Raw genomic sequence first — 16,859 nt, forward strand, 5'->3', positions numbered from 1 at the left:
CAGGTTGCTATTGTTTGTCTAAGGATTGAGATCATGGCCTCTTTCACACAGAACAATCGGTGAATCTGGCTCCGGGGCCCTGAGACCCTATGGGGGCCATTCACGCTTTACAGGGGCAGCTTGCTCAATACAGCCTTCTGCTGCCCAGCCTGCCCCTGACTGCCAGGGGCTAATGGTTAAAATAGCACTTCACCTCTCCCCCTCTGTATGTGTTATCCTCACTACTCCCAGGTAACCACAGCAGCGGGCCGAGTCAGGAACCACACGGGACGCCATGACAGATGAGCCTGGCGTGAGGTTGTTTAAAGGTTGTAGCCAGTATTAATTATTCAGACAATATGAGAGAGCGATAGAGATATAGAGAGGGGTATAGAAAGAGAGAGAGGGAGAGGCCTAGCCAACACCTGGTCTCCATCGCAGAGAGAGAGAGAGAACACCTGCTCACAGCGCAGCACCACAGGATTACCCAGTGTAGGCCTGGCTGGGGGGCGCACACCGTTTATTTAGGAAAACAGGAGGCTATTTATAAAAGGCTGGGAGAGGAGGGGATGGAGCTCTCTCTCAGGGGCCTGGCCCTGCTCTACTCTACCTGGCGTCCCCAGGACCACGATGATGGATTGGGCCATTTGTTCTGAGTTGCCCATGAGGGCAGAATACCCACTTAAATGATGTGTTGTTGGCAGAGTTATTTATTATGACGGCTAGTTTTGGCGGTTAGCGGGCGCATATTGCATGGGTCGTGTTTGACATGGACGACTGTAGAGCGAACAAGCAGAGGCTCGTCAGACAGGCTGACCTGACCAACACCTTATGGGCATTTCTTTAAAAAGTGATAAACAGGAGATCGACCGGCCGGCCGGCTGCCTGGCTGATGCTGATGTACTGTGTGTCGTGTATGCTTAGAGGGGGTTTGACAGTCGTTTGGGTAGGGATAGAGGGGGGGAAGGGGGGTGTTTAGGGTTGTGATGGTTATGAAGCTGAACATCGGCCATCTGAGGAACGTGTGTTCAGGGAGAGGGGGAGAATGTTAGTAGCCAGAGGAGGGAGTTGAAGCAGGGGTTGATGGGTAGAGGACAGGAGAACAGCACCTGGCATAGCAGAGAGAGAGAGAGACCGGTTTCTAGCTGATTCTAGGCCCTCCTGGCCTCTCTACTCTAATCTTCCTGTCTGTGTGTTGGAACGGTGGCACGAACGGGGGGCTAGCATCACGTCACATCCCATCGCCACACGGCAATGTTTGTGTGTGTGTGTGTTTGGCTTTGAAATGCTAATTCCAGACACAAACGTCTTGTCTCATTTAAAGCCATCGTGGCACTTCCCAGGTGGGTGTGTGACAGTGTGGCCTCTGGGACCCCCCTAATGAAGCCTGTCCCTGCTCAGTAAATATTGGAGGGTGTGACACACTAAGTAAGTCCCACATGTCTGGTTCTGTTAGAGACGGGGGAAAGTACAAGTGTAATCAGCCAGGTAGTTCCTCTGACCTTCCTCTGTCCTTTACAGTATGTTTTCCAGGCCTCTCCCTCCCTAGTGAGTAACAGTGTTTGTCAAGTAGCTAAAAGGCCACACCACTCTTCCTTGTGGAGTCAGAGAGTTTGTGACTGACCTGTAGGGAACAGTTTTTTCTTATCCTATTTTCAGTTGAGAAAGAATGTAATTGAAATGTGTAATTTGGAGCATATTATTGTCTGTAGGCCTATAGGTGAGCAAGGACAGGTTGTGTGAGTGTGTCTGTGAGTACAGTTTGTATCTCCTCAAGGTGTGTGTGTGTGTGTGTGTGTGTGTGTCCATGTCTGTAAGTGTGTGTCCACGGTAGTCAAGGTGTGATGAGTGTGAAGTGTAGACCTCTGGAGACAGGCAACAGGGCTCAGTGCTCCTGGTTGATGTGATGTGGGGGCAGTTCCAGGAAAGTAAACAGAAAGAGGCAGGTTGATATCGATCCGTCTCTCATCAGCTCCTACCTCGGGGGCCGCACGGCATGGAACAGACGGAAATTGATTGGTCAAGTCTGCTGGGGGACCACCGAGAGGTGTGGAAAAACCCTGCTTCATTAAATACTGAAAGGGACTACTTGGCTTTGACTCCTGGGTCGCCATGGTGAGTGGGAGGCTGAGCGGAGTGCTAATGTGCAGTTAGCACGTCCGTCACCTGGAGAGATGACAGGAGACACCACAGGGGAGGGGCCCCTCTCAGTCTCCCTGCTCCCAGAACCCAGAGCGGGCTAGGCAGAGGAGAAAATCTAGCCTAACGATGGCGATGACTCTCTCCATCTCTCTCTCCATCTCTCTCTTTCGATCTCTACCTGGGCAGGTGGCATTTAGTCAGTGTTTCCCTCTCAGTAACTCACAGCCGGGCGGCTCAGGCTCCAAATGCCAGGCGTCCCACAGATGCCGCAGTCGCCTGGCTTTGAGGCTGCCATCGCCATGCTCCGCGGGGGCTAGGAGTCCATGTCGGCTCAAAGCGGAGCCACAGGCTGTGTTCCCTCAGTAAAGGACAGACGGACAATCAGAGAAAGAAGGGGAGCGGTGGGTGGAGGTAGAGAAAGGACAGTCTATGTTTGTCCCCTCTTTCTTGCTTTGTTGTGTGTATGAGCTGTACTGTTCAAGGGGGGGAGTGGAGGGTTGAAGAGCCATAAAGCCTGACATTTGTTTGAAGGGTCTGTTGTATGGAGTGGTTGTGAAGGTGCTGAACCGTGCTATGGCCCATGTACCCCCCCGTACGTGACCCAGCCCCTGCATGTCAAACCGCTGTGATCAGCCCCCTTTGGATCCAAAATGGCGGACAGTTTCTCTGTATCCTATGCCACTACATAGCCTAGAAGGCCAGCCACTGAACAAAGGGTGAAGTGGAAATGTCTTTGTATTCTTGTCATCTTCTTTCTCTGTATTGTGCTTATGTGTTATAGAGCTAATGTAACCCTGTACCATACATACTAATGCCCCCTACAAGAACAATACACAGACTAGTAGTTGGAGATGAACAGTAGGTCTTGTAGTCACTTTCACATTTTATATGCAACTCTTTTGTACTCCTCACCTTGTGTTCTGCAGTTGTCTATGTCAAATGAAATGGTGTATTGTTGGGAGGATGATACTGGAACAGTGCTTTGTAGGATGTTTTCGGGGAGGGCAACTCAGAGCGCCTTGCATTTGCATCACCGGCATTTGGGGCAATCTCTGACACACACACTTTCTCTGACAAACACACATACACACACACACACATCCATACACCTGGCTACGTGGTGAGGATTAAATCAGCACTTCAAAAGAGCTGAAAACATAAACACTCCCAGTGGAGCCTCTCTGCAGAGTAAACTGTCATTCCCCTGCGGAGGAGGGGAGGAGGAAAGAGGAGTGAGGAGAGGGTGGAGCAATGTGGCGTATTGGCGTCTAGGGTCGGGTTGGTTTGGGAAATGGGGGTTGAGGGGTGTATTGTGAGAGGGGTGTGTTGTCTATTCTCATAGGGATGACCATCTGTGTAAACAGACATTCTAGGAAGTCTAGACTCCAGTACACTTCATTCTCTGTACATATCTGACTAGGGGAAATCCCCAACAGACAGATTTAACCTTTTGTTATCTCCTGTCTCTCACTCGTGCTCTAAAGCACAGTAGAGGCCTTGGCGTTGATAGACAGATATACTTCCATGTCTTTGTACTTCCATGTTTCTGTACCTCCATGTCTTTGTACCTCCATGTCTTTGTACCTCCAAGTCTTTGTACTTCCATGTATTTGTACCTCCATGTCTTTGTACCTCCATGTCTTTGTACCTCCACGTCTTTGTACTTCCATGTCTTTGTACCTCCAAGTCTTTGTACTTCCATGTCTTTGTACCTCCATGTCTTTGTACCCCCATGTCTTTGTACCTCCAAGTCTTTGTACCTCCATGCCTTTGTACCTCCATGTCTTTGTAACTCCAAGTCTTTGTACCTCCAAGTCTTTGTACTTCCATGTCTTTGTACTTCCATGTTTCTGTACCTCCATGTCTTTGTACCTCCATGTCTTTGTACCTCCATGTCTTTGTACCTCCATGTCTTTGTACCTCCAAGTCTTTGTACCTCCAAGTCTTTGTACCTCCAAGTCTTTGTACCTCCATGTCTTTGTACCTCCAAGTCTTTGTACCTCCATGTCTTTGTACCTCCATGTCTTTGCAAGTTTGAGCTTTCCAATATTTCCATCTGGACTTCATATGGCTTGACTGATCTACCACTGCCTGTCTAGGATCTGAACTATTCCTATAATCCCATATAGTTCCTCTACCTGACTGTAGTGTGTTGTGTTGTGTGCAGGTGGAGTTTGAATGGCTGAGGCAGTACTGGTTCCAGGGCCAGCGTTACACCCGGTTCTGCAGCTGGTGGGCCAGACCCATGGAGCAGCTGGAGAATGACTGGAGAGAGATGGAGCTCATGGTAAGACTGCACAGAGACCCACTGGGACCCAGTAATAACACATACTAGTGTGTAGTAGTAAGGTTGACTGTCTACGATTGCCTTTTAAGAGCCGTACAAAGTCTAATCACAAAGAGCTTTACTGTAACACTTCAGTTCATTCACACACTTCTGCAGTCAGTGATTATTAGTGACACAGTTTCCTGTTCCAACGTGATCAGCATTCTCACAGTGGACAGCCTCCATCAGGATCTGATGCTGATTGGCTGTATACATCTGTGTAACCTCAAATATGCCTGTGCTTGAGTTCATTGCACAAACTAGACTGATAATAATCAGAGTGCAGGTGTGATTGTGAAGTGTCTTTGTGTCACACCCTGGGTGTGATTTTAAGAATGTCTGGTTCAACATGGTCTTACTCAGCTCTTCACCAAATCACAAGGGACTAGTAATTGTTCTGACACATCTTTCCATTTTCTCAGTCATTTCATTCTCATAAATGAGAGAGGATGGGTAGTTCACATTGAAGTCGACTTAGTCACATCTGTTTACCGTACGTGTGTGTGTGAGTGCGCGTGCGTGTGTGTGTGTGTGTGTGTGGGTTAGTCCAATCTCAGCTCTGCTGTTGTATCAAAGTGTCTGTTGTAACTCTGCAGAGTGGAGCAGTAGGGGGCACTCTTGTATCACTGAAACAGCCAAGACCAGAGCTGTGCTCCCTCTCTCTTTCCTTCCTTCCATCTCTCCCTCTCTCTCTCCTTCCCTCCCTCCCTCCATCTCTCTCTCTCTCTCTCTCTGTACTCTCTGTCTTTGTCAGTGTGGAGCGCTGAGCAGTAATGACATCTAATGCTCAAGCGGGGATAAAGAGAGGAGCCTGGAGAAGCACGGTGCTGCTCTGCACTGAGACACAGGGAGGCAGGCTGGCAGTCAGTCAGTCAGGCAGGCTGGCAGTCAGTCAGTCAGTCAGGCAGGCTGGCAGTCAGTCAGGCAGGCTGGCAGTCAGGCTGGCAGTCAGGCTGGCAGTCAGGCTGGCAGTCAGGCTGGCAGGCAGGCAGTCAGGCAGGCAGGCAGGCAGGCAGGCTGGCTCACTCTCATCCAGGAGGGGGAGACAGGTCTAAACTAGAGATGAAGTGTGTGATTTGAACCTGTACTTAGAGAGGAGCAGGAGTGAGATGTGAAGACTTGATCTGTCTGTCTCTCTCTCTCTCTCTCTCTCTCTCTCTCTCTCTGATGATAAACCAGCCATCTTGCTCTCGCTCTCACTCTCTTTCTCTCTCTCTCTCTCTCTCTCTCTCTCTGATGATAAACCAGCCATCTCGCTCTCGCTCTCTCTCTGATGATAAACCAGCCATCTCGCTCTCGCTCTCTCTCTCTCTCTCTCTGATAATAAACCAGCCATCTCGCTCTCTCGCTCTCTCGCTCTCTCTCTCTCTCTCTCTCTCTCTCTCTCTCTCTCTCTCTCTCTCTGATGATAAACCAGCCATCTCGCTCTCGCTCTCTCTCTGATGATAAACCAGCCATCTCGCTCTCGCTCTCTCTCTCTCTCTCTCTGATAATAAACCAGCCATCTCGCTCTCTCGCTCTCTCGCTCTCTCTCTCTCTCTCTCTCTCTCTCTCTCTCTCTCTCTCTCTCTCTCTCTCTGATGATAAACCAGCCATTTCGCTCGCTCTCTCTCTCTCTCTCTCTCTCTCTCTCTCTCTCTCTCTCTCTTTCTCTCTCTCTCTCTCTCTCTGATGATAAACCAGCCATCTCGCTCTCTCGCGCTCTCTCTCTCTCTCTCTCTCTCTCTCGCTCTCTCTGATGATAAACCAGCCATCTCTCTCTCTCTCTCTCTCGCTCTCTCTGATGATAAATCAGCCATCTCTCTCTCTCTCTCTCTCTCTCTCTCTCTCTCTCTCTCTCTCTCTCTGATGATAAACCAGCCATCTCGATCTCTCTCTCTCTCTCTTAATTCAGTTTTCTTTATTGGCATGACGTAACAATGTACATATTGCCAAAGCTTACTTTGGATATTTACAATATTAAGATAATAAGAATCAAAATTGTCAACGGGACAGTAACAACAATAACCAAGGGTCAAAATAACCAGACATTGAACAATAACAATAGAGGACATGTGCAGGTTGATTGGTCTGTCAGACACTGTCCCTCAACTTCTGGCAGGCAGCAATGTAGTGCGCTGCCAACCCACAGCTCTCTGCGTCCTCCCCCAACAGGACAGGTAGCCTATTCTCATCAGAGAGGTCTTTGAAACCTTGAATAGGGGTTTCAAATATGGGAAAATGACACTCTCTAATTGTTGTATATTTTTGACATTTTGTCAGGAAATGCAGCTCTGTCTCAGGTTCTGTTGTTGTGCAGTGGTTGCAGAGCCGTTCCTCTATGGGGAGCCAGGTTTTCCTGTGTCTACCCTTCTCAATGGCAAGGCTGTGCTCACTGAGCCTGTACTTTGTACTCTAGTTTTATTTTGATTGTGTTGTAATTTGGTTTATCCTGATTGATTGGATGTTCTGGTCCTAAGGCTTCAGTGTGTTAGTAGAACAGGTTTGTGAACTCAGCCCCAGGACCAGCTGGATGACGGGACTATTTTCTTTGCTCAGCTCTTGGCATTGCAGTGCTTGGTAATGATATGAGAGGGGGTCACTGTATTTTAGATGTTTCCAACCTCTTTTTTAGTTTTTATTATTGGTGAATATTGGCCTAATTCTGCTCTGTATGCATTGTTTGTAGTTTTCCTCTGGACAGGTAGGAGAATCTTACAGAACTCTGCATGCAGGGTTTCTATGGAGTGTTTGTCCCATTTGGTGAAATCTTGTTTTTCAAGTGGACCCCACACCTCGCTGGCATACATACAAAGCATAATCTCTCTCTCCCTGTGATGGTGAACCAGCCACCTCTCTCTCTCTCTCTCTCTCTCTCTCTCTGATGGTGAACCAGTAATCTCTCTCTCTCTCTCTCTCTCTCTCTCTCTCTCTCTCTCTCTCTCTCTCTCTCTCTCTCTCTCTCTCTCTCTCTCTCTCTCTCTGATGGTGAACCAGCAATCTCTGTCTCTCTCTGATGGTGAACCAGCAATCTCTCTCTCTCTCTCGCTCTCTCTCTCTCTCTGATGGTGAACCAGCCACCTCTCTCTCTCTCTCGCTCTCTCTCTGATGGTGAACCAGCAATCTCTCTCTCTCTCTCGCTCTCTCTCTCTCTCTGATGGTGAACCAGCCACCTCTCTCTCTCTCTCGCTCTCTCTCTGATGGTGAACCAGCCACCTCTCTCTCTCTCTCTCTCTCTCTCGCTCTCTCTCTCTTTCTCTCTCTCTCTGATGGTGAACCAGCCACCTCTCTCTCTCGCTCTCGCTCTCTCTCTCTCTGATGGTAAACCAGCAATCTCTCTCTCTCTCTCTCTCTCTTTCTCTCTCTCTCTATCTGATGGTGAACCAGCCATCTCTCTCTCTCTATCTCTCTCTCTCTCTCTCTCTCTCTGATGATAAACCAGCCATCTCGCTCTCTCTCTCTCTCTCTCTCTCTCTCTCTCTCTCTCTCTCTCTGATGATAAACCAGCCATCTCGCTCTCTCGCTCTCTCTCTCTCTCTCTCTCTCTCTCTCTCTCTCTCTCTCTCTGATGATAAACCAGCCCTCTCGATCTCTCTCTCTCTCTCTCTCTCTGATGGTGAACCAGCCATCTCTTTCTCTCTCTGATGGTGAACCGGCCATCTCTCTTACTCACTCGTACGCACGCACGCAGACACACACACAGACACACACGGTCAACCAGACCCCACTCATAATTTTAGTTTTTGTGGTTCTGGTCAGACATGCAGACGTGTGTCTGCTGCATATTGCCTCGAGTAGCCTATAGCATCATTCAAGATAAATGTGACATTTTAGTCAACTTTAAAAAAAAAAATCTAATTCCCTTTAGAGCAGTTTTTGTTCTCTATTTTGTATTTTATATTAGAGGCATGCTGTTAATTTATACTTTCCCATTTAGCTTCTGTAAACTCTGTTTACTAGTTTTCTTCTTTATCATTTTGTATTTTACTGAAGGTGCATTGTGTTGTTTTCTAAATGAAACAACATGAAGTAGTTTATCAGGGAGGTATTTGTCTTTGACCCATTAAGTAAATCAAACCATGCTCGTTGTGTTTGTGGAAAATGAACAAATCAATGTTGATGGAGGCTCTTTGTGCTTTCATAAGCAATATTGTACCACATACTGATTAAATAGGCCTTTCTCAGTATTATAGAAATCAGTTATATATGCATTTTTATTTTCCTTTTTCGATTGCTTATGTTTGTTTATTACACTTCTATTTTGAATTGTCAAATGATTTTATAACTTACTTACATTGTTTATATTTTCATATACTTATACATAAACTATTTTTATTAGCATTTTTATGCAAAACTATTTAAAATATCAGAATATCAGTGTGTCAGTTTTTCTGTGGTGACAAACATGTTTCGCTATTTACTATTTCAAAAATCCTCATTGTCCTAAATGTATGACATTTTAATATTTATTCATGTTTTGGGATAATTTCATGATGTATGCTTAATCTTGAAAATGTTAACCATAGTAGACACATAAAAAAGTAGTGTGTGCTGTTTTAATTGACAACAAAAACAGTATAATATTGGAATGTGTGTGTGTGTGTGTGTGTGTGGGGGGGGGGGGTCTATGCCTGCGACATACATAGCCTTGCATTGTGTTCAGTATATTTCAGAAGCTGCTGTCTGTTTATAGATGCTAGTTTCCTCCCTAGGGCTCAGTCCCTGTTCTCCATCCTGTTGTCATGCAAATACTCACCCTGCCATCTGAATGACATTCTGATAAAACACATCCAGAGGTTTTCTCTCTCTTCCTTTTATCTCCAAACTGTTACCTCATGAATTGAAGTCGCTTCCTAATAGAAACAACAAGAGGTAGATGGAAGTCAGTGGTAGAGAGAGGCTAAATAAAGAGTATTCAGATCAGCTGTGGGTGGGTGTGGGAGGGTGGGTGGGTGCACGAGTGCTCCATGCATAGATAAAGGAATTGAAGTGCTTATCAGATATGAGAATAGGTACCTGTCTGAAGAAGGTCCAGGGTTCCACCTCTCTCAGAAGACGAGGGGTACAGGCTGCGCCCCGTGGTTAAAGGACAGGGGTGTAAAGGCTCTGTTCCCCTGTGATCCAGACTAGGAATGGAGCGACGGGCGGTGGAACCCTGTTATGGTTTGGATGGTCCGCAGCCCGCAGCCCAGCCCCCCTAGGACCTACTATCATGGATCTCATACAATCCTGACATTTACTTAAACCAGCAACAATGAATAGCTTCCACCTGGCTGACAAAAGGAGAGAGACAGTCTGGCTTTATGCAAAATATTTTAAATACTGGTGTGGCATTTCTTATTTTTTATATCCTTTTCTTTGCTGTGCGGGAGAAGCAACAGAAAATGGCATATTTCCTTTTTTCGTGTGTGTTTATGTGTGTGTGTTTATCTGTGTGTGTTTATGTGTGTGCGTTTATCTGTGTGTGTTTATGTGTGTGCGTTTATCTGTGTGTGTTTATCCGTGTGTGTTTATGTGTGTGTGTTTATGTTTGTGTGTGTGTTTGTGTTTATGTATGTATGTGTGTGTGTGATGATGCTAATGTATGCACTCAGTTTGACTTTAATTGATTTACCAGCTCTGCCTGCACACTACAGCTTCTCCCCTAATTTGTCACTTTCCCTGACTTCTGTGGCTGCTCACATCACAACTTCAAAAGCTGCCGGCATGCAAAGAGATTTCATACAGTATTCTCTCTCTCTCTCTCTCTCTCTCTCTGTTCTTCTCCTTCTCTCCCTACCTCTCTCTCTCTTTCTCTTGCTTTCCTTTTTCTCCTTCTCTCTATTCCTCATTTGACAGTTGAACGATCCTTGTAGATGAAAATCTTTCAGCGTGTATCAAGAAAATGTATCTACTTTCACAATAAATATAATCCACACACTTGAATATATTTGTATACTTCAAGATCTACAAAACAGGAAGGGGTACCCGGGCCATGTCTTCTAGCGTCTCCCTGTAACCATTTTGTCAGTCTCTCTCTTCCTCTGGGTTTGGTCACACTCCCGTCATGTAGCCGTGGAGGAACGTGATGTGTAGGGACGCGGCCTGTGACCGTTTCATCATTTCTCTTCTCCTTTCCCTCGCTCCCTCCGTCTTTAATGTTGGTCCTCAGTAACAATCTGGGGCGGGCTGCTGAGGGGGAGCGACTCAGGGGGAGCACAGAGCAATCACTCGCAGGCTGGCCAGGTCGCCATCGATAGCTGATTAGGTTATTGACCTAGCAAGGGGAGGGACGGGATGGAGCTTCAGGGAGAGAGTGGGAGAGAGAAAGAGAGAAAGAAAGAGAGAGGGGGGGTCAATGTAAATGTTATTGCAGTGTGAGCTCATTTGATCAAAGCTCTGGAAAGGTTAAGCGAATCCAATCTGGTTTTGTATGGCAGAGTGCAGACAGACACCGGCGGGAGAGGAGAAACCTCAGGACGGAGAATGGATTATCGTATTGGTGCTGGGCTGAACTAGTGCAGGAGGGCCTCCCTCCCTCCTATAGACAGACAGTTTACTCTGCCTCTAATGCGTTTAGACAGCAATTGGCCTTAATAACCTTTATTGACTTCAGCGGGTCAGAGCCAAGAATCTAATTATCAAAGTGTATCAATTTCATTGGGAGTTTAGAGTTGCACTGTTCATATAATTATTTTAAGGTCGTCAGGGCCAATTAATCCCTATCCACTTATTTGATGGGTTTGTAAAACATTATAGATGTTATGGTTCTGTAGTGTGCAGTTTCAGTGTTAATCATTTTTGGGGGAATGTTTTTTTGGGGGGTTAGTGCTAGTTGTTGTTTTTCTGTGCCCGGTAGGTAAGAAAGGTAAGGTAAGAAAGAACAGGACATGATGCTTGAGGACATGAGGCTTGAGGCTTAGCTACAGTAGAATCACACTACTCTGTTTCACTCTCTAGTTTATTGAGGCTTAGCTACAGTAGAATCATACTACTCTGTTTCACTCTCTAGTTTATTGAGGCTAAGCTACAGTAGAATCATACCACTCTGCTTCACTCTCTAGTTTATTGAGGCTTAGCTACAGTATAATCACACTATGTTTCACTCTCTAGTTTATTGAGGCTTAGCTACAGTATAATCACACTATGTTTCACTCTCTAGTTTATTGAGGCTTAGCTACAGTAGAATCACACTACTCTGTTTCACTCTCTAGTTTATTGAGGCTAAGCTACAGTAGAATCACACTACTCTGTTTCACTCTCTAGTTTATTGAGGCTTAGCTACAGTAGAATCACACTACTCTGTTTCACTCTCTAGTTTATTGAGGCTAAGCTACAGTAGAATCACACTACTCTGTTTCACTCTCTAGTTTATTGAGGCTAAGCTACAGTAGAATTACACTACTCTGTTTCACTCTCTAGTTTATTGAGGCTAAGCTACAGTAGAATCACACTACTCTGTTTCACTCTCTAGCTTGACATTCTAGGGCAACATTTTCTAACAGTTTCATATACAGGCCACACACATGCAAGCCAGATGAATGGTAAGTGTGAACTAAGTAGTACATTGTTTAAAGAGCATTTTTATTACTCATATATTTTTATTATGAAACCATTCATTATCTTCTTTTAAATCTCAGCAGTTTTTTAGTTTAGCGTTTTAGTAGAATCCACTGTAGCTGTCTGTTATCGATATTGAGTATGTTTGTAATTTTAATGGTGTCTGTGATTATTTGCATGTGTTTGTGATTTTGTGTGTGTATAGAACAGTATATGAAATGTGGAGTAGTGTGTGCGTGCGTGTGCGTGCGTGCGTGCGTGCGTGCGTGCACCAGGCTACCTGGATAGTAGTATGTGTTGTCCTTATCACAGAATAGTGTATAATCCTGGTGTTCATTCCAGCTCGGCCTTGTTTACCTCCAGCTCTATATTAACACACCTGCTGCAACCTATTTACAACCCTCCACACTGAAAAGAAATTACTCCAAGATTATTGTTATTATTCATTTAAAAAGGAAATATATGGCTGATAATACATTTGACATTATGGAGCAGGCTTGTGTTGAGGGGAAATATAAAATGAGAAGAAAAGTAAGAGAGAGAGGGGTAGAAAATGGAGCATAAATCGCAGGCAAAAGGTATTTGCGATTCTTTTTGAAGTACTTATTCAACAGGGTAAGCTCCATTTTCGGCAGAGCCTGATAGTGTTCTGGGTAAATACTTAAACCCCTTTAGAGAATTTCATGCAGCACAGATGCGGAGTGGGGCTGCAGAGGCAAGGCAGCAGTGTTTATGTTACCTGCAGCCTCTGCAGCCCGCAGGCTTTGTACCTGAAGACATAGGTACTGACTGGAATCTCAGTAGGGGATTGGCTGTGTGACAGAATCTACAGTAAAACCACTGTGTGTGTGTGTGTGTGTGTGTGTGTGTGTGTGTGTGTGTGTGTGTGTGTGTGTGTGTGTGTGTGTGTGAGAGTGAATAGAAATTGATTTTTTTAACCCTTTCGCTGCACAGAAGGCCTCCGTCACAGGCCACCCAGCCTTGTGTGCACACACCACACACACGCCACACACTACACACAGCCTCCCAAGGTCTAAATCCAATTCAGCTGTTGACGTGACGTTGAAGGCACTCTCCTAGGCTCTCGGGATTTCCTCTGTATCATTTTTAAACAATACCTAACAATGATTGACCACATCCTGCTATCATTATTAGTCATAGATGTAATAGTGTATGTGATTTTTCTCTCTGATGATTTAACAGTAAACATAATACAAGTCATTGTCTTCTGGAGAAAAGTGGGGTGATTTGGGGTGTTTTGGTTCACACAATGGGAAGAGACCGGAGCCAAGTTGCTCAGTGCTGTCGGCCTTTACTGTATATAGAACGTATGGGGCAGTCTGAGACATCATTACCCTACTTTTCATCTTAGATGAACTCCTAATATGGACACATCAAATAAGGAAGTGCTATTGTTTTGCTTCTTATTCCATAATGAAGAAAAAGCTCAGCAAACCCTCAAACCCTCAAGCTCATTTTCTTGCTTGTTATAATTTCATCCCAAACCATGTATAATTACCTATAGAATATCTCTCTCTTTCTTTGTGCGTTCATAAAAAACAAAGATATTTGTTATTGACACCAGTTTGGGTAATTCGTTTTGTTTTGTCTGATGGATTGTGATGTTGACAGTGTTTCTACTGTATTGGCAGACTTTGAAGTCACTTGTCTATTTTTCTTAGAAAACAAATGAGCACTTTACCGGGACTGATCTGTCTTCTCCTCTTAGCAGCTCCTCCAATCCCCTTCCTCCATTATTTATTTATTTAGCAGGTTGTTTTTCCTCCTAGCCGGGCCCTGATCAGCAAGATAAGTCTTCAGAGGGGGGCGATAACATCCATTAAAGTGGTAAAGAGGAATTACAGGGCAGAGCAGATTAATCACTGCTCAGCTTAATCACATTCACTGTGGCTGTGGACGGGAGGACGGGCGGGCTAGCTGCAGGGCCTCTCCCTGCCTGCTTCTGTCACAGAAACCCAGAGGGAGAGAGGGGAAAGGATATATAGAGTGAGAAAGAACGAGATTGAACGGAGAGAGACAGAGACAGAGAAAGACAGACAGTGAGAGAGTTAAACAGAAACAGAGATGAAAGAAAGATGTCTCCATACTCTCATACCAAAGCACACCCTATTTCTGCTGACAATAGACATTAACGTTAACCAAAACTTGACATGCAATTATTGCATCACTTTGATCCAGGTGTAATTATTTATTCTCCAACTGATCTGATGCTCGTCTCTGTGTGGGATCGAGTCAATTAACACAAACACAGAGGGGCGGTTCTGTTTTTCTTTTGTGGGAATGAAAAGCAAACTGAGGAAGTACTGCTTCACTGTAGGCTCTGGCTCTAGACAGTGTAGCAGCAGACAGGAACATTCAGTCCTACCTTTCCCCCCAGACACAGAAGGGTGGTTGTTTTATTTTCTGCGAATAAAAAATGTATTATAAAATGTATTCATGTTTTCCTGCAGCAAACTTGCATGTTCATCCCCTGAGATAGATTCTTTCTCTGTCGCAGACACAGTAGTAGCAGACAGGGAGCAAAGTTAAAAACTGAAGTACCCAACCTACCAATTCCCCCAGTCTCACCCCTCTGCGCATGTTGTGCAATTCCCCATTTTAATTCTCCAAAGTCGCCAGTGCAGCTATTGTGTTCAGGCTCTTAAGTGCGTTAAGCTGCGTTGCGAACAAAGAGCAGGAGAACGGGGGAATCTTGACGGGTAGAGGAGTGTAACATTTTCTGATTCGCTTGAAGAATCGCAAAGAAAGAGAGGAATTATGGAGAAGATGCAGCAGATTATTTGGGACGTTTCAGGGGGGGGGAGACTTGCTGGGGAAAGTAGAGGAAGAGATAATGGGAGGATTTAAATGGCAGTCAGAGAGAGAGAGAGGGAGACAGAGGAGGTAGAGATGATGGATAAATGGATGTGGGGAGAGAGAGGGAGATGGATGATGTGATGCAGGTTGGGTGATTGAGGAGGAGAAGTGAGAGAAGAAGTGGAGCTCAGTAACATGGTGGGAAGTTCCTTATTTTGTTTTTTAGTTTGTTTCTCTTTCAGGAGGTCCTGTATGAGGTGGACAAGCCAACTGAGATAAAACATCAAGTGTGTTTGTTGGTCAACATATACCTCCACACTTTACTCTCAAGATGATTATTATGCTATAAAAAAAAACACAATGATACAGTACAGTATCCCCCAAAAATGTTTTACTCCAACTCATTTTTGGGTCATACCATCTTGCTAAAGCTCACAGGGGCAATCAGATCACTGCAGGTAGTGGGGGGGGGGGGGGGTCTCTCCCCTCCACCCCTCCAGATAGCTCACACTAGTGGGCGGTGTTAAGTGGGTGAGATGTAGGACAGTGTAATTAACGCTAGTCCTTTAGAGGGGCCCGCCTCCCTCCGTGGGGAGCGCCAGATATAGCTCTCATTAATTCCTATTTATGTGTAATGAGAGGGTCATGTACGGTGTAATAAATGTCTGTTTTATTTGGGTAAGAGCTGCCTGGAGGGCTGCATCCTCTCTCTGCTGGCTAACTGCCTTATAAACACTGTTTACCCACTCAGCTCCCATCAGCCTGCCGGGCTCCCTGGGTGGGGAGCACAAGCACACACAATGAAATGAGCAGGGGTGTGTGTGTAGTGGGATAAATTCACAAGTCTAAAAACAGATAGTATCTTTTCCATTTTCTAACTCATATTACTCATGAATGTAAATGGGGGTTGTCTTGTTCTAGACCACCCAGTACAGGAGACAGGGGTTCATACGGGTCAGTTAGCCTCATGTCTGTCAGAGCCTGGGGACCTTATAGAGGAGCTGTCTGTATTAGCCCTGGCAGTACTCTACTACAGCCGTTACAATGGGACTGCACCCCTAGGGAACTCATACTAGTCCACTATGTATTCCTCTCTCTCTAACAGACTTAGCAGACCTGCCAGCTTCACTCCTAGGATAAAGACATGAGTGGGATCTGACAGGTCTTTCACACAGTATTGTAGCCTTACCTCAGGCCTTCCTGTTCATACAGTCACATACCTCTCTAGCCAGAGCAGTGATGGACCTCAGGCCTTTCTGTTCATACAGTCACATACCTCTCTAGCCAGAGCAGTGATGGACCTCAGGCCTTTCTGTTCATACAGTCACATACCTCTCTAGCCAGAGCAGTGATGGACCTCAGGCCTTTCTGTTCATACAGTCACTAACTCTCTAGCCAGAGCAGTGATGGACCTCAGGCCTTTCTGTTCATACAGTCACATAACTCTCTAGCCAGAGCAGTGATGGACCTCAGGCCTTTCTGTTCATACAGTCACATACCTCTCTAGCCAGAGCAGTGATGGACCTCAGGCCTTTCTGTTCATACAGTCACATAACTCTCTAGCCAGAGCAGTGATGGACCTCAGGCCTTTCTGTTCATACAGTCACATAACTCTCTAGCCAGAGCAGTGATGGACCTCAGGCCTTTCTGTTCATACAGTCACATAACTCTCTAGCCAGAGCTGGGGTTGACCCGATGGGTCTGAGCCCTGTGTTCTTTCAATGGAACAGTTAAATCACAGCATTTTCAGCCCTACTCCAATGTTAACTCTAGTCAATCAGAGCTTACCTCCTATAAATGGCCCAGTTCTGTCCCTATAGACATGCTAAACCACCTTATCCTGTGCTAGCGATGCTGCAGGAGAATGATGGAAATCCCCATTATTGGTTTAGCATTTTTTAGGAAATTAGGTGTGGAGCATTGGAGTGTGTGTAACATTGTAACTTTCTGGGAGAGATCCTGGCTTTCCCCCAGTCAGCAAAAATATTTTATTGGCAAGAGAGAGGTGCTGATCCGAATCTGCTATCTACAATCTGTGATCAACTTTTAGGTGGAGGGAGGGAGCAGTCTAGTAGCA

The 16,859-nt window shown here is 45.6% G+C and overlaps 1 protein-coding gene across 3 annotated transcripts in view; it reads left to right on the top strand.

Moving 5' to 3' along the window:
• LOC110526968 (alpha-ketoglutarate-dependent dioxygenase FTO) overlaps positions 1-16,859 on the top strand; it is a 211,395-nt gene that overhangs the window by 61,220 nt on the left and 133,316 nt on the right. For all 3 annotated transcript variants that reach the window (XM_036980992.1, XM_036980993.1, XM_036980994.1), the window contains exon 7: positions 4,289-4,408. In XM_036980992.1, coding sequence (XP_036836887.1) covers positions 4,289-4,408 — 120 coding nt within the window. The remainder of the gene's footprint in view (positions 1-4,288; positions 4,409-16,859) is intronic.

This window comes from Oncorhynchus mykiss, chromosome 6 (assembly GCF_013265735.2).
Source record: "Oncorhynchus mykiss isolate Arlee chromosome 6, USDA_OmykA_1.1, whole genome shotgun sequence".
In the NCBI taxonomy this organism is placed as follows: Eukaryota; Metazoa; Chordata; class Actinopteri; order Salmoniformes; family Salmonidae; genus Oncorhynchus; species Oncorhynchus mykiss.